General features: G+C 41.7%; 2 protein-coding genes across 2 annotated transcripts in view; both read right to left on the bottom strand.

Moving 5' to 3' along the window:
* Positions 1-19670, bottom strand: part of dock11 (dedicator of cytokinesis 11) — a 54094-nt gene extending 34424 nt beyond the window's left edge. Inside the window, exons 1-12 of the mRNA XM_061066384.1 lie at positions 19490-19670; positions 13445-13561; positions 12447-12536; positions 11636-11718; positions 11113-11179; positions 9420-9515; positions 8200-8334; positions 7223-7406; positions 6127-6206; positions 4576-4659; positions 4178-4318; positions 2140-2433 (exon numbers count right to left, since the gene is read on the bottom strand). Coding sequence (XP_060922367.1) covers positions 2140-2433; positions 4178-4318; positions 4576-4659; positions 6127-6206; positions 7223-7406; positions 8200-8334; positions 9420-9515; positions 11113-11179; positions 11636-11718; positions 12447-12536; positions 13445-13561; positions 19490-19594 — 1476 coding nt within the window. The 5' untranslated portion in view covers positions 19595-19670. The remainder of the gene's footprint in view (positions 1-2139; positions 2434-4177; positions 4319-4575; positions 4660-6126; positions 6207-7222; positions 7407-8199; positions 8335-9419; positions 9516-11112; positions 11180-11635; positions 11719-12446; positions 12537-13444; positions 13562-19489) is intronic.
* A 1336-nt stretch (positions 19671-21006) lies between these two features.
* Positions 21007-24800, bottom strand: haus4 (HAUS augmin-like complex, subunit 4). The gene is made up of 9 exons (XM_061066446.1): positions 24688-24800; positions 24271-24410; positions 23191-23322; positions 22804-22944; positions 22516-22612; positions 22252-22397; positions 21985-22115; positions 21675-21743; positions 21007-21429 (listed from the first exon to the last, which is right to left on the bottom strand). The coding sequence occupies exons 1-9, from the start codon at positions 24743-24745 to the stop codon at positions 21243-21245; spliced, it is 1101 nt and encodes a 366-aa protein (XP_060922429.1). The 5' UTR covers positions 24746-24800; the 3' UTR covers positions 21007-21242.
* Positions 24801-26387: the final 1587 nt, after the last annotated feature.

Below are 26387 nucleotides of genomic sequence, written 5' to 3'. Positions count from 1 at the left end.
TCTCCCATCTGAGCTTCACAAGTAGCACACAACCACACACAGCTGCTTCTGGTTTCAATCTTTAACAATCACGATTTGTTGATACTCGTTTTCGCTACTGTCTATTTTGCACACGGAGGAAAGAAAACCAGCATAATTCTAAATTTGTATTTGCCAGAAAAGCTAGTTAACATCGTCACAGCTGCACCGTACGACTGCCAGTTTGAAGGTGAGAGAAAACTCATGTGTTAGATTTGCGCGTTATGTAATGAAACTGATGCAGGGGCTGCATCCTCTAGTCTAGAGAGCTGCTGATGTGGTAGAGAGATATAACAAGCAGAGGGAGGCTTGTCCTCGGACCACACCCAGTGCACCTAAATTAAACTGTGGCCAGCCAAGCTATAATAACCCACTAATCACAGAGGTAGAGCGTGCTATGTTTGTATGCATGTGTTTGTGTATAATACGTGTGCTCTGCTCACACATGGCGACCTGAAGAACATCACATTAAGTCCATAAATCAGACAGAAGAATACTTGGGATAGTTTTCAAACTACCTTTTACCAGATAGGAATACTGTATCTGATTGTGTCTCCGACTCCGCGCTATTCGTCTTCTCACTTTCCAGTTGTTTCCATCCAATCCAAATCACGTCTCTTGTCATGGAAGAATATCTGACTACGTTTCATAATGTCACCGCTGCTGATTTACAGCAGGAACATGTCTTGATGGTCTTAATCAAATTATAGGTGCGGGGCAGCCAGAGGTGAGGAACACCGAGTGCGTGCACATGATCTCACAGCACCTGCAGGAGTTTGCACGAAAGTCAAGAGCGATACACACATGGTCATTATTCTTTCTTAAATAAACTTCAAATACAGCAAAAAGGAGGGACAAGACATAAAGCATTACATCACTGGGAGCAAAGCACGCATGAGAAAACAGGAAAACCAGAGGTCTGAAATCAGCTGCGAGCTGAATGAGTTGAACTTTAAAGGCTGGACATGGACCAAGCATCATCTGGAGATGCACTCACCATCTGGAAAAGCTACAGTGACGTGACAACTATTATGACCCCTGTGTTATAAGAGTTCTCTGATGTTAGGAAGAGAGCAGGGATTCCATTAAGTGTTTTCTTATACCTCGTCCCTCCCAGGACAGCTGCAGTCACAGTGCGAATGCTGAGAGGTGTCACAGAAATCAATTGAACAGCTCACTGAGCTGTGTCAGGACGATTTGGAAGTGACGATAGACTGAAAGTGAGGATGGACTGTTATCTCATCCCATAAACACTCCACGATTGAGCAAAGATGGCCTTGTGTTGTTGTTTGACATAAATTGAGACAACGTACAGCAAATACAAAATAAGGTCTATTTTAAAAGAACATTACGCTGCATACCCAATATGGAAAGTCATTACTGTTGGGTGTTGTCTCTTGTCATTGTATTATTAAAATGTCAGACTTAAGAGCACAGTCTGAAGCAATAGCCACAAAGTTAATGATATCCGACTCCAGACAGTCCATTTTCTTTTCCAGCAGATCTTTTTTAAACATTACGTTCCATACATATTTTCCTCACTCGCCCATATCCCATCCCTCCAACTAGAATGATGGAAATCCCGTTGACATGTAAACAAACCAACAGACGTGGGTGAAAACATAACCTCCTAAACAGAGGGAGCAAACCAGACTGTACTAAACCTCATTTTCAGCTATTTCCTCATCTGCTCTAATTGTCACGAACAGCAGAACAAAGAGCTCTGCACCAAACAGGATGACACGCTGCCAAATTGCTGTGTATAAGCCAACTACACCACCAGGATCCCTGCTATCAATTGAACATTATAAAACTGAATTAGACAACCACAGAAATACAACACAGACCTCTTCAGTTCCAAATATTATTACTTAAAACATATTATGTATGATTATGTTTTTTTCCCTTATGTCACTCGCCTTAAAAGTTACTATCATATCAGCATCCCCACTATTCTGGTGTTTTCAGAAGAGGCTGATTTCGAAATATGTTTTGCAAAAAGGATGGAACACTGCTCCTCACACACAATCTGTATTAATACAACAGTGATTCAGAGTTCACACCCTGTCCTGTATAGCAGACGTGTGGTTCATCAGTGACGCAAAGCAATCATGTTTCTACCTGTGTGGGGAAGCGCAGCAGAGCCTCCGACACCCTCTGAAGCACAGGCAGGCCGTTCCCTTTCCCCGAGTCGCCGTTCACCATTAGTCCAACTCCCCTTCCTCCATCCTTGAGTCCTCCTCCGCCACCGCCTCCTCCTCCCCCATCCGAGTCTGATGAAGGAGAGAGCTGGCCCGAGGCGTCGGTCAGCATCTCCCTGACGCAGGGCGGATTCAGGTCGACGTGGAAGTCGGCCGAGATCTTGCAACTCTTGGAGACGTCGAAGAGGGCGAGGCTGATGAAGAACGGTTCCACCTGGGGGTTCGGCAGAGAGATGGGTTAAAGTGTAAGGAAGTATCTGAAGTGTAAAACTCTGGGTCTAACACTATATTGTAAATCACATTTCTTCCTATTTTTACCAGAAATTATAGTGCCATGTATTGGAGGACCAAGCTTAGCCAGACGGATGTGAATTTTGTAGGGAGTGATGCAGATATCGATATCAGGGGTTAAAACATTTCCAATGATGGCAATGACTCGTAAGATGTTATGAAACTCTTATGATAAATGAAAATTATTAAGGCAAGATTTATTTGACAGTTTAACCATAAACTTTGAAAACAAAAAAACAGAACCAATTGCATAGAATAAGAATTGACTTAAGAAAATAAAGATTCTAAAGTAAGAATGTAAACATGAATGCACATCTTTTCGGCATTGTTTGTTCTGTCAAATTAAAAGTTTCATATCAGCACATCATTGGCTGATATTGCGACAAGCTCATATGTGTCAATCAATCTATCAGACTCTAGTACTGAGAGTGATAATATGAACCCTCTAAATGTTTGTGACTTGTTCTTGCATTGTTAGTTCAAGGTATTTCCTTGTAAAACCTGCATTTAAGAAACTGGCAAACCACCTTAAACATTGCAATCCATTTCAATTTGATCTGTGATATTGTATCTGCCATGTAACAACTGAAAATTGTAGATTAATACATTTCTTTAGAAAACTTTGTCTGGAAGTCCATTTAGCTTAAATATAGAGGAAAATCTTTCCTAAAATACTGGCTTTCAGTACGTCAGCCTCAAAACATAGGTTAATATCTTGTTTGGGTGCACACGTTGGCTCTACTCTACCACAGCCCACACACTTTTGAGCAGCTGTGCACTTATACCGGGATGAATGGTCCCTACGTGATGGGCAGGCCTCTACATCCAGTAAACATTAAACCTATCCGACCCTGTGGAGGGAAAAGAGGGTAGGAGGAAGCGGAGGGAAAGAGCGTGCCGCTTCCAAACCACAAATATGAGTAATTTCAATCCTCTAATGGAGAAGCAAACAGACGGAGGTGGTCCAACTCAATGTTTTATGACTACAACCATCCACTCTGACAAAGACGAAGCGTGCACATGTTAGAAACGCTGCCTAATGCGTTCAACAGCTCTTCATTCATTGCATATAAGCCACAATTCTTGAAAATCCTTTACTTCCAACTGCTTTAATCATAAACAACATTGTGTGAAAACAATATGGTGTCTCTTCTTTTGGCCTAGTTACTTAAAGTTCTCCCAGACAGGTCAACATGAATTATGAAGGCACAGGATATTATCTGGGACAAGCACAGCAGACTGTGAGGGCATCGGAAGATCTGTGGTGTGAAAAGGAAGCGTGTGTTGTGGTTCGGGTTTGTACTTAAGTGCACTCAAAATGAAGTCAGAAGAAAGGTTAAGCAACTTCATCTAGACTAGGTTTCAATGGTTTTGTGATCACTTTTGAAAAACAGACAGTCTTTAAGGGTTTAAGGTTTAAGATTGATATTTTAACGTCGGTCTTAAAACCAAATGAGATTCACCTCTGCGATAACAGCGTGATATGGTTTTCTATTGAATGAAGTCTTTTAAGATACTGGGTAGAGAGTAAATTATGAGTAGTACTTTTATTGATAGCCAGATAGTTGAGTCAGTAGCTTAATTTCAATCAAAGTGAAGTTGTTTTATGTTATTGTGTTTGAGAATATAATCGAAATCTGTGTTGTAGATGTAAGATAAAGACATACATTGGTTAGGACGCCGTCACCCTTCTCACTAACGCAGCCCTGGAGACTGAAGGTCAAGTCGTGGCAGCTGACCACGATACGTCGGCCGAAGCGCTCCTCAAACGGCTTCACATCTGGCTCGATGCCCGAGAAGTCCAGCCTCTGGATATCAGACAGGGAGAAGGAGGAGGAGTAGAAAGGACAGACAGAAGCAGGAGGTAAAACAAGAGAAAAAAAAGGATTGATCCAGAGGAGAGAGTATGAGCAGGGAGATGGCGTGTGGAAAATAGAGGAAGGAGATGAGGGAGAAGGAAACAGTGGAAATGGTGGAAAGGGGAGGAGAGATCAAATGGACTGAATCAATAGTGAAATAAATAAATCATACAAGGGGTAAGTATCCAAAGAAGCATCTTCTGTACCTGTGTCTCAGGATCAAGAGAGAAAAGCTTTTGTCTGCCTTCATTCCTGTTGAGTTTATTGAGCTGGTCCGTCTCCCTGGCGTACTACAGACACACAAAGTGGAGGAATGTGAGTAAAATATAATATAATTACATCAGAAGGCATTTTATAGATTTACTTTTTTATTTTTTATAGAGAATTTATTTGATAGCAACTTCACTTTTTTATTATTCTCATTCAGGAAATAAAAATGTACGGTTTGCATAAATTTTAGAGAAATAGGAAAATGGTGGTTTCAAAACAAAACGGATCTGATCAGATTGTTGCCTGATAGTATTTTCTTTGCTATTCAGAAGAGACAGGCCCGGCAGACCCAGACAGAAAGAGAAAGAATCTAATGGAGACAAACAAATCAAACCCTCGGGTCACGGTAGAGCCCTAATCCATCTCCTTCCCCACTTGTCCTACTCCCTTGTTTTTTTTGCTTTCACTGAGTCCAGCCTGCAGACAAACTCGACTGATCTTGTGCATGGAGCAGGGGAAAAGCTGCGCTGGAGTGGCCCAGAGCAAATGGAGGGAAACAGCAGCACATAAGGCTTTGTTGTCTGCGTGGCGCTCTGGGTTTATAGACGTATTAAAGCAGCATGGTCTCTGTGGAGCTCGTAGTGCTGCTCAAATACAGTAAGTTCAACAAAAGAGCTTCTATTCAAGGGCTCTTACATTGTAAAGGTAATGTAAACAATCTACCCGCTAAGTCCATGTTGCTTATCTTGCGACCTGTTCATCTTATCTGCTTCACACTAGGCATGTGTATTCTTAATGGTTGGGGAAATATGGTGCGATTGGACATGAGATACAAGATTAAAATTTGAATAGCAAACATTGCTCTGTAGCAGTCAAAAAGGTGCAGGGCAGTGCGGACAGAATTGAACATGTCGTCTATGTCCTCAGAAATAAATACAGCAGCGGCCTGCAACTGGGTTAAAAATTACCACCAGACCCATCAAGATCTTATTTGTATTTCACCATATTGGACTGATAGACATTCACGACTATTGTGGGTGCTGATCTCTATCATGGCAGCAACATTCACAGAACCACTTCCTCTTTAGCAATTTGTAGTCAAATCAGAAGCATATTTTTCTTTGTTGCAGCAACGCTTTATATCTGGCTGACCCATCATGTAATGTATGAAAATATAACAGCAGTTTAGTAATTCATTCAAATTTACACACAAGCCACACACGTGAACAGTAATGAAGCAAATTCAATTGTTATGAAAGACATCTACTTTAGAATATTCACTGCAGATAAACCAGGTAGGATGAACACAAAATGTTTAACTTTCCCCTGCACTATAGACTGTTAATAAAAAGCTCTGCACACAAACGATAAAAAGTGACTGTATATTGTAGAACTGTTTGATGGGGACATTTTTTGGATATGTCTACACTTACATAAAATTATTTTAAAGGGGACACAGTTTTTTGAATCTTAATTATCATTTTTCTGTATATCACTAACTAAGCCAATGAGTCTAAATTAATCAACCTCCAATCCATCCTTCATACCTTCATAAGCTCAGGGTGTAAGCTCCTCCCCAGACTCTCCAGCAGGCTCTCTCCTTTACCTTGGCTGGTTGTGTCGTCATCTGATTGAACAGGACAGTAATCACACACGTGAATAAAGGTCAAGCACATACAGGGAAAAGACGCTACTGCAAATCAAGGCCAATAAAGCTTGGCTCAACAAATGTTTCCCAAGTAGCTCCTGTTGTATCTGTCTTGCCAAACTTTTTCAGTTTCCAAATTAAAAAGAGGCCATTCACTATTCTGCCGACACCCTGTTGGCACATGATGTACTCAGTGAACTCCAACTGCACCTCCATCTTCTTGGACAGTGTCTCATCAGCATCTTTGAAATTTGTGAGGAGAATAGATCTATTGGGTTTCACTGGAGTTCTGTACAGAGAGTATATTATGATTTAAGAAAAAAGATGGTCCACACATGCTAATAAGAAATATGCAAACTGCAGAGAACTGCGAGCATTCTTTCAAAAAAAAAAAAAAATCTCGAGTCTTGAGTTATTTACCTTTTCTTCTGCACAGGTTTTTCTAATAATTTATATTTGATCATCAAGTATATCTCTACTGCCTGTCTACTGACAGCAGCTAAAGTGTTAACATTACCAACTAAAGTGTTCAGGGTTTCTACAAGTTTTAACAAGTCAAATTTTAGACTTAAATTAGAGTAGAATTAAAACTTTTTTAAGACCACAACGAATGGAATTTAAGATCTATGTTAAGTACAACAGATATGAAGGAATATCTGAGTCCCAGAATTACTTTGACATCCCCATAACTGAAGATAAGGTTAAGAAGTGTAGTAGAGAATAACCCTGGAAACACCTGAGCCTAATTTCTGCCTCTGCATCACCATAATATGGAATCCATTAACATGGGGCCCAGACTCTGTGGACCTCCACTGCCAGGAGAGGGATTAATGTAACTCTCTGAACCATTACAAGAGGCCTAGACATGTTATTATTTTCTTAGCTAACTGACTGTAACCTTTTCAACAAGACTGTATATAATGGGTTGACTCAAAGAGGATGTGGGTATGTGCAATTCCCAGGAATGTTAGTTTTCAGCTGTAGGTACAACTCACCCAGGGCACAGTCCAGGGACTCTGCCCCGTTCCTCTTGTCCTGGCCTGCCTCGGTGCTGCTTTGAAGAGCCTGCTTCAGCGTCACCACCCACTCCTCCATCTCTGCCTCGCTGTCTGCAGCCAGGAAGTGGCTGTAGCGATCTTGCATCTTCAGTTCGAAGCCATTGCGCCGCATCTTTGGACTCTGAAGGATATGATAGAACATTTTAGATCTGAATTTGGACATTGAGGTTTCTTCATAAAGGGGTGTCAGCTCTGGAACTCATTCCACAGTGAATTCAAATTAATGAAGTAAAGTCAATAAAGTTAATAAAGTACTGAATTAAAGCCTTCATAATAAAGGTTAAGGGATAAAAGCAGAGCAGATATACGTTAAAATGCGTCTGTAAAAATGTAATCCAATTGATTCACAAGACCTGGTCCTTTGCTGCGTATCTTCTCCACCCTCCAAACATTGACCAAACTAAACTGTAAAATGAATAATAGATACAGATGATGTAGGGATTTGAAAGTAATTCTTGGGAAATTAGAATGAAATAAACATGGGGACAGTGTAATTAAGCCAGCACCTGACAGGTGTAAAATCTGGTCTGCATGTCAAACACAAGCTTTCATATTAAACCCGAGTCCCCTCACTCTGCACAGTCGTCCCCGGAGTGCATTCATCAAACTGAAAGCTTCCTGGCAGCCCAGTCAGTCAACGCAGACGTGAATGACGCACCAGCCTATGCCCTGAGCCAGCAGCCAGCAGCAGCAACTCCTCAATTACTGCTAATACTGGACTATTCTGTTTAAGTCAATGGAATGTAGTAATTCTCTTCAGTCAAATCACATAAAAGCCCCTGGAGCGTGGCGAGACTAGGAAACATGCAGTCCTTCACGAGGGCGAGAGCTGATGCCAAGAGGGGAAAGCTCACAGTGGGCACAGAGGAAAGTACACTGAGGAGTCTTTCAAATAAAAAAAAAAACCTGCATACCTGGACAACATCAATGCACGAGTCTAGGTAGATGGAGCCTTTGGTTTCTTTGCAGTTCTTCTCATCCTTGTAGGAGTTGAGGATGTAGGAGCCGTCTGGGAGCTGAGACAGGTAGAAGAACCTCCTTTTGAATACCTGAAAGGCACAGCGATTTAGAGCAAGTCAGTGAGATTCAATATCTGTGCAGCTTGTTCATTACAGAGAAATGCAGTATTTTAGCATCATAAAGTACATTAAATGCAGAGAAATGCAGTATTTTAGCTTCTAAACACATCTTGTATCACCTAAGTGTATGTTGCTCCACTAATTTTACATTCCTGACGCTGCTGTGACTGATGTATCTGCAGCCACACGGTAACATAAGATCGCAGTTACTCCCACGCACTTTCATTTTTTACACACATATTTTACAGAAACACAAAATACTTTATTTGATTTGATTTGATTTTACCTTTTGTAGATTCTACATTATGTTGAGTGTCTGTTTTACCGGTAGTGTGGCAGATTCCTTACTTGTGCAGCAAGGAGCATATGTGGCCAGGATTTGGCAAAAGGATGCACCACAAGAACCAGTGCTCTTAAATACAGGAAGTGCCAATGAGGCTGTGCCAAGTGACCACCAAATGAAGGGGTGATTCTGGGTTATTTAGTTTAGATATAATGTGTATTTCTTGAGATTTAACTTATATTTTGACCTTGATGAACATAATGATAATTTAAAGTTTTAGACTAACTGTTCTATATAGTTAATTTAGTTGTTTATTATGGTTTATGTGTTTCACTTTACCCCACAAACAGATGATTTCTTTCCCAAAATTTTGGAGGTAATTAAAGTTCTAATTTCCAAAATCCAGCGCATGAATTCCAGTCCAGTCACTCACACTATAACAGGGTAAACTACTGTATTTAAGTTAATGTCTCTTTCTTTGTTTTATATTTCCAACACTGCTTGAACTTTATTAAATCTAATTTAACGGTACTTTAACTATTTTCTTCTAAAGCCCCCTGACAAGTGCTGTTTATCATTATACATCACAGATGTGAATGTTGAAGATAGTGCAGCTGTCCACACTGATTATAATATTCTTGATTTAAAATATATGGATGGATATAAGATGAGAGAGTATTGTTTGCCATGTCGTAAAACAACACATGTTGTTGCTTCATTTGTTGCTATTATGCTGTGTGAATAACAGGCAGGAGGTCTGGTGGTGACTCACCCTCATGGAGACCGACAGGCTGCTGTTGATGTTGGCTTTCTGTAGCCAGCCCTGCTTCATGATGCCTCCCCTCTGGGAGCACAGAGACGCTGAGTCCTGACAGACACAAACAAATAAGAGAAATCAATCAAGGCAGACATTATTGTGCAGGTCCATTCAGGTTAATGCTTAATATAATAATGTGAGAACTCTCTCTCTACTTATAGACAGTCTCAAAAGCTTGATGTTATTGAAACTTTTTACAGTATTTAGTGCCATGACACATTAAACAATTCTTTATGACAAGTCGCTAATATTATGAAAGAATCACTGATCATATCCACTCATTATCTAAACCGCTTCTCCTCCTGAGGGTCATTGCGGAATGTCAGCCAATCCCGGCTGACATTGGGTGAGAAGCGGGGTATGCTTGAGGGCATGTTGAAATAAATCAAGAAATCAACACTAAATCACACTGTCCTGCAGATGCCTTTTATCAGAGGATTTCTTTGGCTTCCCATAAAGCAGAGTAATTGAGCCTCTTTCATTTAACCTGATCATCAGCACCAACGGAAATATTCATCACAGGGGATTGGTCTGTTAGTGAGCACTTTCATATGCGCACACACACACATGCACAAATATCTTCGTTGCGTAATGCATCCGACACTTGCAGGGATTCACAGCACAAGGAGGGCTAATTAACTTAATGTCAGCTTGGAGCATTACACCCATACCATGGCACTGGGTGAGAAAGGTTGAGCTGTGAGGAGGTGTGTAGGTGTGTGTGTGTATGTGTGAGTGTGTGTGTTTGCTCTCTGCCTGTCACTCTTCCTCACTCATTCTCTCTCTCTCTCTCTCTCTCTCGCCCTCTTCATCTCCAGGCTTCATCCTCTAATCTAATTGGCTGTTGTTTCTCCTCCTGCAGCTGGCTCATATCTGTCCTTCCCTCGGACACAATGTCAGAGACAGTGGACATCCACCACCACCTCGCCCCACCCGGTATCATATGTATTAAGTTTTGTCACCTAATGTCCCTGACTGTTATTATTGATTTATTGTGACGGCCAGCTGAGGGTCAGAAAGGGTTTAGGATCATGGAAAAAAACACACTTTTACTGACAGACACTTTCCAGACACTGTCCTATCATTTCAATATGTGCAACTAGACCTGGCCTGACAGACAGACACGTTCATACAGAGGTAGTGTAACAGCAGCATGGACCATTGTAGGAAGTAACAGAGCTTTGTCCTTGCCCTTCCCATCCTGGGAAGAGAGCAACATTTATTTTCCTTCAATTAAACCCATTTCTCTTTCTAACTTTATCCACATCCAGCCAGAGGGCAGGGGGAGGAGGATCGATGAGAGCTATTTATAGGATCTATAAGGCTTCTGGTTTCACTGCCCGGCTCTCTCTCTCTCCCTCTCTTGGTCAAGCTGCTTTGCGGACGACAGATCATAAGTCACTGGGACACAAGCGCAGTTACAATTTCAGTGCCTGTCCACTCTGCTGTGGGAACATTTCCAGGACATTCAGACCAATTTGTGTATTATCTCCGTGATTCAAAACAATTACACATGGTCATTTCTGAGCAGGGTGTAATGGCACATCACTGAAAGCTGTGCATACATGCACGGTGCAATTGGGCCTGTGAATCTTCCTGAAAGCCATCAGTGTCTGCGATTTAACGACGCTCAGGGCCCTCCACTCACCTCGTCTTTGGCGTCTTCATCGATCTCAAACACGTGAGCTGGCAGCTTGTCGGTCTTCAGGCCTTTGCTTTAAAAAGATGGTGAGAGAGAGTAGGTAGTCAATAAATCAGCTCCCTGCTTACTGTAATGACCCGATGATGAGGACAGATAAAACACTCTTTAATATTGTACTATCTATCTATCCAGTATACAATATTTATAAGAATATATAATGGATGACTTTCATAATAAGAGGCATATATGTGGAATTATATAATATATTTTAATTGGTATGCTTTATTCAGATAATTTTCAAGAGGACACTAATGCAAGAAGGACATTTACATTAAAAATAGCGCAAGTAGTTGTGATATGGAAAGAGGTGCAGCATTTTTTTTTTGCATTTGTAATGGTGTTGTAGAGTCTAACAGCAGCGGGGATGCATGTAACATATTGGAAGGATAAATGCTCCAATGTTTTTCTGCAAACATCTAAATTCTCCACATAACCAAACTGTATTTTTTCTTTTCCTTATCTTCCTTACCTTGGCAGCATGCGGAAGTCACCAGAGAAGGCCTCATATTTGTAGTTGATTACATGCCAGTCAGTGTTGTACATCTTGATGCACTGCCAAACACAGAGAGCTGGATTAGGAGCAGCAGACACACTGTATTACAAGAACCATACCACGCCAGAAAAGGACAGAAACAGAAACTTTGCGTGGTTCCCTGTTTTGGGATAAAACTCAAGAGTCCACTTAGGAACTGGAAAGCAGCAGGAGAAGTAGTCACTCCTACCGTGACTCCTCTTTATTTCTCCTCAAGACGGTTTTCATTGTACATATTACTTTGTTCAGTGTGAAATTGCGAGCAGAAATTCTCAGTTAGGTCAGATGAATGCATCTTTGTTGAAGTGATGCTGAGTAAGCCAAGGTCTGTATTAACAACTCCTATGACAGTTGTTTCCATGCTCTGCCACGGCCATGAACACAGATTGGAGCCTGGCACAGCAGCACCATAGTGTATCCACAACATGCCAGGCAAGTCTGTTTTTCATTGCCAATAAAATATTTCATCAGGAGAGCATGAGTTCACGATTGGCCAGTGTTCTTTGAGAGCTTTGAGTGACCAAAACATGTGATGAGAAAGAAGAAATCATCTCCTAGGAGTGTATATGAATTTAATGTCTAATGTCTAACTATCAAAAGGAAGATTAAGTCATATCATTCAGAATATTTGATGCCAGCAGTGAATGCCTCCGCTTCTTTCACTGCTAACCCTCTCTTTTTAGTTTCAGAAAGGACTGGACGTTATTGCCAAAAATGTACAAAAGCGGGGACGTCTGTGTTTTAGTACCTCTTTGGCAAATAGACTCCTGGCCTCCCGCTCAGCATTCTGGGGCACCGAGGGAACAACCGTCCTCCTCTGGCGGGAGAGCTGGGACTCCTGCATAGCACACACACACACACACAGAGTGAGACAAACACACACATGGGCAGAAGCATACTTGTGTAGCTACTTGTTAACGTTGTAAGCACAGCACGAAACCCCCCAAAAAACCACAGGCAAAGATAAAGCGAGAAACAGACTGCAGGGACAAATGAGTGTGAACATATTCTCTACGGACAAGAGGAGAAAAAAACTAGACACGGTGCTAAACAAAACCACATGTGTCAGTCAGGCAGCACCGATAAATACAGACCAGAGGTACCTTGCTGGGTTGTGTTTGACTGCTCAACCTGTAAACCTTGATGTTTATGTGATATTCATTTACAGCTCTTTGTTCCTGTTTCCTGTGAAGATTGTAGTACAGGTTTCTATGGTATAAGATTAGTATCGGAACTTCAACTCAGAGGTTTATTGTGAAATTAATTGTGATGCAGGAGATACATGCACATGCTACATATCTTTGACACAATAAACACACATTTATGCTATTTTGTATACAGGATATTGATTATTTTGTGAATGATTTAAGGGATGTATTAAGTTGATTGTTACTTGCGTATTACTTTAGTAATACGATACGATAGTAATACGATATGGTCCAAAATCGTATCAAGATAAACATTTTATTGTATTCTAACATTATATATATGTATATTGAACCTTGTGATTACAATTATGTATCAGCTTTTCCTGATCTTAGTTTGCTAAGTGGGCTTACATTTTTACTGAACTGCAAAAAGCAAATAAGAAAATTCATTCTTGCATCTCATCCAGGCAAATAAAACTCTGAAGTTCTAAATAAACAGAAGCTTTTGAATTCCCCTGACTCGTGACTTCATGCTGATGATGGAAGCCGAGTGAGTCCCAGAGGACACAGTGGATGATGATGTGGGTCGGTGACTCACCGAGACATCGTCCACCGGGCAGAGCAGCAGGTCTCTGTTGGGGTCACTGTGCATCTGGGCCTTTCTCTGAAACACCACATTCTCATAGTCCAGCGGCTCGATAATCTTTGGCTGCTCCTGAGGGAGGAAGAGAGTAAGAATATAAAAAACATGTCGTTTCAAATAAAACTCTTCTTGATCTCACATCCTTGATAGTTTTACCTTGGCTGTGTATAAGCCATTTGAAGGCAGTTAACAAACCCTCACAACTTTTCACCAACCGTGTAATAACAGTACAGCCGCAAGAGATCAGAGAGGCTACTGCAAAGTTCAGACAGCTGTCATGGTGCAGGGATATCGTTGCTCAGAGAATTGTGGGTGGATGAAAAAAAAAGCAACTGAGAGGAAATGTGTGGGCAAATGTAGAAAAGGCCAAAGAAGGTGAGAACATTGAAAAACTAGACAAATTACGTGTAGTTAAATGAAGATCATCTTCTTTTTAGAGGCATCTATCTACTTATTCCACAAAGATCTTTCTGTCTGTGAGTTTTTATGTCGAATCGTTCATTTTATCAACTTCACAAGTGGAAAAATACTGAAGTAGATCTTGGGCATTAACACAGGCTGACGGAACAGCCCATTCCTAACAGGCAGGTTTAGAAAGGGCATTGCACTGGTTTATAAAAATGTTACAATACTCAACAGATATGTCACATGAAAGTCCTGACGCACATCTTCCTGTTTTCAGTTTCATAGAGAAGTGGATGATCTGAAATCTGCCTCTGTTATGTTTAAAAATTGCTAAAAACTTAGCCTTCCATTCTCCAACTAGGTCAGGATGTGATAACAAACATAGCCCTAAACCACTTGGAGAGGTTCAGAATTAATTTCCAAGAAAGTGCCACTTTAAGCTCGAGCTAAGCAGAGAAGACTTGTGATGAATAGCTTAGCCAATAAGCCTTGGCAAAGCAGCCACCAGGCCGTTCGGGCCGGAGCAGAAATCAGGCTGTATATCAGCCTCTGTGCCACATCAGTGAGCCGCTGCCACCGGGTCAGCAGGCAGTAAACGCACATGTACGAGGAGAGACTCTGACTGCGCCCTACGGCTGGGAAAATATGAGAGAGTGATTTTCTTCTCCGTGCTCCGTCAACTTTCCATTGAACTGTCGAGCAGCTGAGATCCAGAGCTGCCTTTTCCAGCTGAGGGAAATAGTCAGCAGTAAAGTTATGCAGCAGTCTGGCTTTCTTTTCTTTTTACTGCTTGTTGGTCTCCACTGCTTTCTACTGCCTTCAATCTAAAACCACCACTGGGTATGTTTACAGTGTGCATTGTTATTCTGGGTACAGGAAGCGTTTCTGAGATATATAGTCATTTAGCAAGCTGGATAGTTAAAAACATCTTCCTAAGTAGCCCAGTCAATTGATATCGATTCCAAGAATTATGAAAACATATTTTATTCTTACTAAATGTAACAAGGTCCAACATGAACACCCAATTTTTTTGCCAATAGACTAGGCTCTAAATGACGTCAAAAGCACAAGATGGCAGCACCTGTAACTGGGATGTTCTGCCTTCATTTCTGTACAACGGGTGGAAACACGTCATCAATCTTTTTAATGGTCTTGTGAAATAATAAGAAAATATGTTGTTGTTTTTTCTCCACAAACATTATCTTTATATTTGCTTATTATGTTGGGATATTAATGTTATAGAGGCTGTTTTTTTTTTAATTGTATTTCACACTGTTACATAAGATGTTAATACTAATTCTAACATTCACACCCAAGAAAGGCAAGTTCTTTCTCAAATTTGAGAGTGACCTGTTTCATATCATGGAACCATTCTGTCTCGTAACTTAAGAATACAATTTTGTGGATTTGCAATCTTTGGCAGAACAAGATGAATTCAGGGATATTTAAGGGGTTAACAAATCCTTCTTGAATAAAAGACTGTAGGGGAAAAAAGTGTTCCCTTTCCATGTTCTCTGACCAGGAATTTGGTGCTGTCATTTAAGCCAGTTACTCGAGTGTTCTCTGCAAATCTTTCCGCCAGACACTGACTATTTTGGCTGTCCACATAAACCACCAAAAATCCACACGTGTCTCCCATTTTTTTTAACCACTAATCACATTAAAAACTACCTAAACAACCCCTACAAAACTTGTGATATTTGTGTATATGTCGATTCTTCTGCATTATCAATCGCTTTACACACATACCCCCCTACACAACAACCAGCAGCCTGAGCAGCAGCAATACACAACACCTACAAGTCTGTTGAAAGGATTACATGTGGCCGAGCCGCGGCTGCACCCGAAGCAGCAGCTCTGCTTCCTGTCATGTGCAACACGGCTCAACCGCGGCTCTACATGTCGGAGGCGCCCGCTCAGCAGCACACAGTGGCTCGGCGACAACACTGATCATATTACAGAGAGAGGGAGGGCGAGAGAGGAAGCGAGTTCAGAGAGAAGGAAAGACAGATGAGAAAAAGTTCTGCTTTTTACAGAAGAGGAGAGAAGCTTGAGAATTACGAACAGGCAGCTGTGAGGCCACATGTCTCACTGATTGAGAAATGCAAAGAAGCTGAAACCCCGAGGACATGGCCTAACACTTGGGCAAAACAGTTGTGATGCATGCAATCAAGGCACTTTGCCATCTTGCGTATGTCATAATCTCCTAATATGCTTTGCGCGCTCTCCTCTCAGCTATCAACCTGACTGAGGAGAACACTCAAACAATCACAGACCAAAGCACGAGTTCCAGTCGGCCTTCGGGGGAACCATGATGACTACTATGATGTTAGTGAAGGTGCATTGCCAGATGTCTGTGACCCATTACGGTTCTGCAGATGTAAGGCTTTTAAGGCTCCAAAACAACCAGGTGGATTTTATCATGTTGGCTACAGAGGCTTACGCTTATACACAATGGATGAGTTCACACACACACACACATACGCACACACACACACACTGACATGCAAGCTACATACAGTATGAAGGAATTGTCCCACGGCTGACCCCAGTAAGTGCTCCAGTCTGTGTGTGTGTGTGTGTATGAGAAGCGCAGACACACAGCTGCTCCTTCAAGGGACGAAGATGCCTAGTAAGTTTTTTTCTTCTATTACTCCTTGTCTATAAGAAATTTCGTATACACAAAAAGAGCTTATTGTTAATGCAAAAAACAAAATCTACAAATAATCCCCAAAATGTTATAACATATGCTATAACGATTTTGTTTTAAATATTATGGTTAATAATCCCAATTTCAAGAATATTAATGGGATTTTTACTTCTGGAACCATACTGTTGAGTGCTGAGCTATATTTATATTGTATACCATACTTGCCTATATACTTATAATAGTCTATAAATGTATATGTATGCATTTATTTCAATATCTTTTTATCCATAAGGCACAAATACATCCTCGTGCAATCATCCTGTGTCACTGCACTTTACCAAGGATGTCTCTCTACAGATAATATTTCTGTCTGTAGTGTAAAGGTGTGTTATGTACATATTCTCTGTATTTTCTTTAAATTTTTATACTTTCACGTGTTCTCTCATCAACCTCATTATATCTGCTGCTGTAACAAGAGAAGTTCCCCAGGTTGGGATCAATAAAGTTTATTTTATCTTATATTTTCGTATCTTATCTTTTAGAGAGCTAATCTACTGATTAGTTTCTTGATTAACTGATTCATGCTTTGGTCGATCAAATTAATCCAGATGTTCGGTTTACAATCATATAAGGTCAAATAAAATCATCTTATTCTACAAGCTTGAAAAGCTGTATTTAATAAGTTTGTATGTTTTGCTGAAAGTAGCATGATGTGATATCATAAAATGAGTTGCCCATTAATTCCCTGTTGGTTGACAAACTGATTATTTACCGTTTTCATTTTGTGTACCTGTGTCATCAGAACTTGTCACCCTAACAACATCTTTCCAATGTGCTGTACAAAGAGGCTTTCTTGTGTAACACCACCAGGGAAACTATGTAATAATCAACATAGTTGTATTACTAAGGTAAATAACCACCAAGGAGGTCATGTTTTCATTTCATTTGTTTGTAAGCAAGATTACTCGAAAACTACTGGAAAGATTATCACTAAATTTGTGGAAGGATGTAGTATGGGTCAGGGGAAAAGAGATAGATTTTTGGTGCGGAACTGGGTCAGATTCAGCTCTTTTTTTATCTCTTAACATTGCGAGATAGGGCATGTTTTTAGTTTTTACTGACTTTCCAAGGACTAATTCTTGATGACAAAATAGGGACTATTAGGCCCTTGCGGTGGTATGACCTCTACTAAGTGCCATGGTTGTTTGTTACATCAGGCCTTTCACAGATTGGATCTTTTTCCTCAATGAGATGAGGGCTTTACGTTTCTCTCCCATGCCCAACATCCAGTTTGAAATCTAAATTGACCATTAACCACAGACATGGCAGCGGACTTGAAAACAAGTATTCAACAAGTCCAGTGACATCAGCTGATGGAAACTCCAATAAGGCCACTGAACACTAAACAGCCGAGGGGATGCCTTACATCATACAAACCCTATCTGTTTGGAAACATGAAGATTCACGGAGAAATCTAAAAACATAGGGTTTAGAAAGATTTAGAAAGAGGAGTGACTTTACAGGGATGAGGAACACACAAACACACATTGAGGGAAGCATGGTCACAGCCTGCCTGAGGGAATCCCATGTGAGAGGAACGCAGGCCGTGCAACCCTCCACAAAACAGCGTTTGTTCTCAGTTACCAAGCCAACCGCTGCCTCCTTTGAAGTGAGCTGCCAAAACCTGCTAAAAAACACAACAACACGCATGGCTACAAACACAAAAAACACAAAACACACACACTCTCACCTCTGTTGCAGTGATCAGAACCGTATCACAAGATTACTACGGTGGGAAACTCTTTGCGTCACAGTCGTCAAGATGCTCATCATAAGACTGCAGACTGAAAACCCCAGGGAACAATAGTTTGTCTCTTATAAAAAAAGGCATCCGGCTGCACTCTCTGAGGGGCCCAGGATGTGTTGCTGTTGTGTGTGTGTGTGTGTGTGTGTGTGTGTGTGTGTGTGTGTGTGTGTGTGTGTGTGTGTGTGTGTGTGTGTGTGTGTGTGTGTGTGTGTGTGTGTGTGTGTGTGTGTGTGTGTGTGTGTGTGTGTGTGTGTGTGTGTGTTTATGGGGGGTGGGGGGCTTGAGTATGCAGTTTTGTCATTGACACATTAATAGTATTTGTGTTTGAGCTGTCAGATGGTTTGAGTTAAACCAGGAAGAAGACAAGGCATCAGGAGCATGCGTGCACTTTGCAATGACATCCAAACAAATGTCATGCCTTTGACTTACTGACAGGAAAATGATTTCACACACACACACACACACACTCAAACATGCTGTATCAGCAGGATCCTAAATGCTACTCATCTCAAGCCACTGCGCCTCATCCCCTTCTCATTATTGCAGTCTGCCTCGAGCCTCTGGCAGCGAGCAGCACTGCTATTCAATCCAAGTGAAGGAAGAACACAACTGTATTTTTTTTTGTTTTGCAACATCAACCCACATCAGTTACGGAGCCTTCCTCTGCTCACTGTGGCCACTCGGCTCCGGTAATAAGGCCACATGACGGGGGGAAGCCACGCTGCAGCTCTCTGTCCAGCTGGCACTCATGCTCCTCATCCGGCAAGCACACAAAAGAAAGACACAAGCATGTGTCCCTGAACGGCAATGTCACACACAATCTTCTCTAATGCTGACAAATTCTGACAAAAACGAGCGCTTCTTTAGCATCACACACGGGACAGCGGCTGTTCCACGCTGCGGCTGTTGCTGCTGCGGGGCTACCGCTGCTGGAGGTGCCGGGAGACAACCAGTCCCAGTGAATGAAAACTGGTGAGGGGGGGCAGGAGGGAAAGAGAAGAGCGGAGTATGCGCGTGCTTCCCCTTGAGAGATAGAGAGAGGAGAGGAGAGGAGAGGAGAGGGGAGGGAGGGAGGGGTGGAGGGGAGTTAGCGGGCTACGCTCGGTTAGCATGGGGGGGGGGGGGGGGGAAGACTCACCACCGGGTCCACGGAGCTCCTCACCGCCTCCGAGACGCTCTGCCGGACCTCCGCGGCCGTCCCGGGTTTGCTCAGCCTCTTCGTGAATTTACGCACCTCCGACATAGCGTCTTTCTCCGGTTAAGAGTCCCCTGTGTGCGTGTGAGAGACCCGGTGTGGATAGGAGCATGCCGCGACACCGGGCGGGCGGAGCGGCGGCTGCTGTGACAGCCAGATGCGGGCTGATGTGGAGCAGCCAGCGGTTCGCGCGTCGCCAGGCGGGGCTGCTGCTGCTGCTGCTGATGAGAGGGGAGCAGAGAGGGTCGAAAGCACAGCGAGATGCTTCACTCCCACCCCCTTCCGTTTCCCCCTCAACCAGGCGGAGTTAACAAAGATCGTCTCCGAATAGAAGGCCACGCTTCTTCTTTTTCCCACAGTATTGTCATGTTCTTATTTGTAGCAACAGCTGTAGTCTTTTTGATCTCTGTTTTCTTTTTCACCTTTAAATGAGCTGAACATTTTAATGGGGGGATCTTTTGTAGGTATGCAGGAGTTGTTGGCGACCGAATAAAATTCACGCCTATATTGAAGAAATATTTTTTATCAAAAATCTGGTTTTCTTTGACTTTAAACTGATAGCATTGATTATCCGAGTCTCTGTCCTGATGGATTCTGAATCTAGTTTCTCAGATTTGAATCTGAGGACGATGAAACACTGGCAAATAAAACTGTTTCACGAGAGAAGACACTGATTGATCACAACGTGGTCTGATGCCTTCTCACATGCCACAAACACTCATCAATACCTTATCAATTCCTTTAGATCAGTTGCTGAACTGTCTTTTATTGTACATTTGACAAATAAAACTTAAGTTTCAACTAAATAGTGAACTGAATGTGAGCAATTGTGCTTCTTTTGGTGTCAGCGAATAACCTTGTTTCTGAGTACCATAGCTTTTACGAGACAATTGTATTGCTGGTTTGAAGCTAAATACAGCATGATTCAAGTCAGAAACAAACTGTTGTATTAGTGAGTATTATTTATATGATTACAGAAGAGGAAAGTGAAACAAGGAGACCTAGGTTAATGCTCTATGTACTGTAAATCTGCAGATGTCAGTGAAAATGTATAGTATACTGCAGACTAGTGGAAGAAATTGCAAACTGCAGCTTAATAACTGTGGCGAACAGTCAAACATTTGAAGTAGCTGGTGTTTGTACCGGCAAATAATTTTATATTTCCATAACCTTGATATTGCAGGCCTACATATGCAGCATATACTACGTAGACAAAGCTGCTATAAAGGCAGATATAGAATATATATATAAGCTCATATAGAAAACCAAAGTTACAAAGTGGCCACGTGCAAGAAGTTTAGAGTTGTAATAGGTTCTGACGAAGTTTGAACTCTAAACAGGTTTGGGTGGAAACAAAACAAGGTGGAATACTGAGTACCATGCTGATGCAGTGATATTGGAGTATTTTAGGAAACTTAATTTATTAACACAAAGTAAACAACAGTTAACAGAGAGATCGTTTCTATGACAGTCATTTTTTTATCAACAAGTTAAAACATTATGTCATCTCTAATGGCAAAGGTTCTTGTAGGTTTCTTCTGGGAGATTGGATGACATCCTCAGCGTTGACTTTATTTGAACAACATGCTACACAGTTGATGTGTCAAGTGTTCAAAAGCCAGCATGTCACTGTGAGGGTTGTAACACTGTGAAAAGGGAAAGCTCTGGCTGTTGTCCCAGCATCAGACGCTTCATTTCACTTCTCATTGTACTGGGCGAACTCCTTCAGAGCCCAGTTTTTCGCTTCGATCTCCTGCAGTAATCTGCAATACTCCTCAGCCAGGGCCTCAAACTCTTTGCCCAAGATCTCAAAAGAGGCGAGTTTCATCTGCACAGACTGCTTCTCCACCCGACAGGTCTTCAGCTCGGATTCCAACTTTTCTCTGAAATGGAGAGGGAACAGAATGATTCAGTTTGATTTGTAGACAAACTGCATCCACGTGGTTCTGCAGGCTTGGATAAGGTTAAATTCAAAGAACATGACAAATACAAGTGAGAAAAAGTATGAATTTCTTTAACAAATATTAGTTGCTTTTCGGAAAATAGAACAGACTCAAAAAAACATGAATGCTATCGGGACTATTTGATCAAATTGATCTGTAAAAGATATAGAAAAAAAATGTCTTGCCTTATCTTTCTATGAGCAGATATTGCATCGGCTGTGTAGGTGTCCATCTGGATTTCTACCATCTCGGCCCTTTAAAAAGGAAGAGAAGAGGAAATATGAGAAACAGAAATACATGTTTACACAGTGTATATAACTTCTTTTCAGTACGAGTTGCAGTACTACTGCAGTAATAACTTGGGACTATGTGCTATATTGACTGCTGATGCCAGGTTAAAAAAGATGTTGTTCCTACCAGCAAAATCATATCACTGATGTGTGTTCTTCTCAATAAACAACAAAATAGGCAGGTGAGGCATTGAAATCTGCTTACTTTATCTTCTGTAAGACTAATTCACATTTGCCTTCAAAGTATTCCAACTTCTTTCTGTCCAAGTCTGTCTGGGTCTTCAGCCTGTGGTCCAGGATGAGAGACTGGAGAAGCTGAATACACTTGATCAGCTCCTGGTTATGAGGAAAGAGCAGGATATGACATATTCTGACACGCATGGAAATTATATTTGGCAACCCTCAGATTAAAGGCAGATGAATTTAGATAAGGTTAATTAACTGAACTAAACACATTCTTTGAAGTACTTACAGAGAGGTAGAGTTGAGTCTGTCTCTGCAGGAGAACAGTGTTTTCCCTACACGTCTCCTTCACACTCTTCGCTCTTTTCTGCTCCTTGTCCAGCTGGACTGACAGGTGAGACAACTTGCTGTTCTTCAGACCCTCGCTCTCGTTCTCTAGAAGAGATTAAAAAACATGCATCACTATGACAAAGACATATAAAGGTTCTGACAGTGAATGAGAAGTAAAATTTGTGCCCCTAACCGAAGATAAATCAGAGTTTAGTTAATGTACCCCATTCAGGTTGGTAGTAAGCGAGGAGGTTCAGACACTTTTTCTTGAGATGCTTCTCCAGCTCTTTTGGTAGACTCTGTTTCATTCTTTGTACATTCTGGAAAACACAAATATAAGTTGGGCAAAGGCAAACACACAGGCAATACACCCAAACTGATAAGTGAGATTAAATTGGTTTAAAATTGTTGCCCTAAACAATATGTCTACTGCATCATCTGCAGTGCAAACATAGTTTATATTTAATGAAATAAATTAAAATTGGTAGATAGATGCAATTTTATGATTCACCTTCTCTGGTGGCATGAGCTCCATCACATGTTGCGTATTAAGGCCCAGAATGGAGGGCATGTCCTGGTTGGTGGTGGTGCTGGGATCCAGCTGTCTGACACACTGAGCAACCAGCAGACACTTCTCCATTGTCTCATGGAACTACAAACACAAATTCAAAGCAAGTGATGCATTAGATTATGTGCTATTGTCATCTTATTCAATAAAAACACTGCAGTCTCTTCCCGTCACTTTGGTAAACAGGAACATACAATGTACTGTTTACCAATAATAATATATAGTACCTTCGTTTAGCAGCTTTATTGACCAACAATAAAAATGTTGTCATTAAATCCATGCAACTGCTTGTGCACTTTTGGACTGTACCAATGTGTATGAGAAAAGTACCATGGTCTGGTCCGGGGGGACGGTGGTGTGGTGCTTCCTGACAGAGCAGTCCTGGATCATCTCCTGCAGCCCTCTGTGGAGGCTCTCCGAGCGCAGCCAGTGACGCCTCTGGCTCTGCAGCTTCTGCTCGGCCTGGAATAAAAGAAGAGAATAATTCATATACAAAACAAACTCATTATGAAAAAAAAAAAACTAAGTTTCTTTTATCCGTGTCCACAAGTTATAACTCTGTTCAGAGGAGTCGTGTCCATATTTTTTACGAATATCCTGTGTAAAAGGGCACAAAAATATGTGTCCTTCATTCTGTATGCCAGTCTTACAGAAGCACACATGCCGATCGGCCGAGGTAAGACAACCTGAACCGTGTAAAAGTCCTTCTCAAATGGTTATCAATGTGCTGGTATAAAGTGGGTGGACAGATATATCTGGGTTGATGGCCTGGTAGGTCCTATACACACATAAAACCTAACAACCTCGAGGCTCCGACGAAAGAGGTCCCATCTGAGTGACTGTACGTCTTACTGGTTACCAGTAGATGTCAGTAAGTTATAAACATCTACTGTGTCTTAAAATAGGAATAACTGATCATACTGTGGCAAATCCAGCTCATGGCTGTTTGCTCTAATTTAAGAAAGGGACATCTTTTCCTGGCTGAAAGCTGCAGTCATGAGAATATGACTGTAGAAGTCGTATCTGATAGGGAGTCTCTCTATAACAAGTCTGTACCGATCATTTGGTAAGTAGGAAATCTTAAATCCCTTACAGGAGTCATTTCTACCACGACCTGAAGATTATTAAAGGCATTGATCCGTATAACCCTAAATCGTGATCTTGACTATAGGATAAACCCTGGCCCTTGATCAATCTCAGCGGGTTCTTCCTCAGGTGAGGGTGTATAGTGATGGTGGTGGAAACATCCTATGATCCTGAGTTCCACTACTACAAAGCATCCTTAAATCTTAAGGAAGAGATCTGTCTGGCCGAAAGCTGCAGTCACAAGAATATGACTCATACGGAGTTGTGTGTGTGATGTAGGTTAAACAACGCAGAAGGTTTTAGTGAACACGGTGCTGCTGGTACCTTGTCCAGCTCTGACCTCAGCGACGCGGTGAGTCCAGTCTGGTCCACATGTTGAGCCAGGGTGGCGAGGAGCTTACAGAACAAGGGGTTCCGGATCAGGTCCTCCTCGGCCATGTCACACAGAGGGAAGGAGGCGAGAACTGGAGGGAGGGGAGCAGTCAATACAGTCAAATCCTCATACTGACACCAAGTGGACTAGCAACACAACCTTTAATAGGTGTTACAGCTTCTTCAGCCTTTCCCCCCATTTATAACACGATAATTTGTGAGTATAAGATATATCTAATCAATATGGAAACTTTTTTCATCTCTTAATGTCCCCTTAATTCGAAAATAAATCAGGTTTTAATCCCTGATAAGCCTCTTTTTCCAAAGTTAGTGTCAGAAGCAGTAAACACCTTCCATTTGTTGTCTTACCTTGTTGATGTAAACCGTCACCTTTCCCCAGCGATGACAGGGGAGTGGACTCGGTCATTTTCACCTGAGTTTGTCTCTTTTAACCAAGTTTCTTGTGTATTTTAGGGATTTCTTGTCGGTTTTCCTGGCAGCGCGAGCCCGGAACGAAAACAAAATGTGTACTTCCTGAATCAAGTTGCGCGCCTCTGCAAGGAGCGCCTCCATTGGCTAACAGCCTCCACGTGACCACTAGAATCAGTGTTACGCCAAATTCTGCCCCCGAGAATCGTATGGACCTCGCGGGAGCGCGCACAGCTACAACGGAACGATGCTCCAAGACGTAAACATCTCTATGGCAACGGTTTAAAAAGTATATAATCTGGTTTGCTGCTGCTTATGAATGATTTATACAATTTATACATTTATACAATAGAGTCGAACAACATGAAAAAACTATTCGGTTTATAGATCTCTAGAAATCAAGTTGCGGTGTCAATGCATTATTTCGAAGTTGTGATTTATTGCTGAGATTTGAATTCCCTTTCTTTTCTCAGCCTAGATAAGTGTTGTATGTACACGTCCCAAAATATCAGATGTCTGAAAAGAGACCTGCAAGGGGAATGCATTATTTGGCAAAGCAGATATTGGACCTGTAGAGATTTGAAAAACCGAGATTTGGGCTGCTTAGACTCAACATTGAGAATTTAATACATGTCAGTGTCTTCCTGGCTAAAAAAACAGGGGGAGGCGAATCTCTGCAGGTCCAAATTCTGCTTTGCCAAATATTGTTGCCCCTTCCTTGGTCTCTGTTCAGACACTTTGTGGTCAAACATTGTTACCAACTGATATTTTGGGCTGTATCGACTTTACATTGGGAATTTCGTACATCTACCACTCATCTGTGTGTGTGTGTGTGTGTTTCATGAGTATGTTTTTATTAGGTGTAGTGTTTTTTCCTACACCTTATTTTCTTCATGGAAAAGTGAACTGTGTTGATATGTCCAATCTTTACTAAAACGTACAAACGAATAATTCACAGCTGCAATTCCAAGTAACTGTCAATTAAGTAAACGAAGTAAACATGGTATGAATGAGTACTGGGCTTAATTTAGAACAGACAGAGCCACATTCTATATCCGCGCACCGAGCAAGTGTCTCATGTTGTTATCGAGGGGTTGTAGATATATGTGTGTGCCCATAAATGCTCCACCACTTACAATGAAAAGTTTGAAGGAGGTGTGCGTGCCTGTGTGTGTGTGTGTATAGGGGTTGATTTGACATGTAAAAAACATGAAGTGAGCAGGCCTACCACCTCCCATCCACACTGAATATGGGGTCTTCACAGCTGTGAGTATATTCCTGTACTTGTGTGCCTTTCCACTGTGACCTCTGACCTCTCATGTGAGCTCCTCACACATGTCTCCCCTCAGCAGCCCTCTAGCCCATATCTGGTCTTCTCCTTGCTGCAATCTTGGTGTTTTGTAACCTTGCGCTTTCTCTCTTTGTCCACACACTTTTACACATCTGCACTTATCATTCCACCACCACAATGTGCGACCACTGTGTTGTGGATTTGGAAAGAAATCCCAACTTTTCTGTATGCTCTCCTTGCTTTTCCTTGTTTCCAGCATGTGATGTACAACATGTGTAGTAACTTCCCCATAGTGCTGTTTACACAATGGCTGCTGCTGCTCATTCATCAATGAGTGGGCAAAATGAGT

The sequence above is a fragment of the Limanda limanda genome, chromosome 22, assembly GCF_963576545.1.
Source record: "Limanda limanda chromosome 22, fLimLim1.1, whole genome shotgun sequence".
In the NCBI taxonomy this organism is placed as follows: Eukaryota; Metazoa; Chordata; class Actinopteri; order Pleuronectiformes; family Pleuronectidae; genus Limanda; species Limanda limanda.
Note: the sequence above shows the minus strand (reverse complement) of the source record. Positions and strands in the feature narration are given on the sequence as shown.

What these genes read in the sequence shown, in the direction of transcription:
- haus4 (XM_061066446.1), bottom strand. Translation starts at nt 24,745, where the DNA reads ATGACCGAGTCCACTCCCCTGTCATCGCTGGGGAAAGGTGACGGTTTA. An exon ending in TGAGGTCAGAGCTGGACAAG is followed by an intron (nt 23,323 to 24,270) that starts GTACCAGCAGCA and finishes CTTTTATTCCAG; the next exon opens with GCCGAGCAGAAGCTGCAGAG. An exon ending in TTAGTCTTACAGAAGATAAA is followed by an intron (nt 21,744 to 21,984) that starts GTAAGCAGATTT and finishes TCCTTTTTAAAG; the next exon opens with GGCCGAGATGGTAGAAATCC.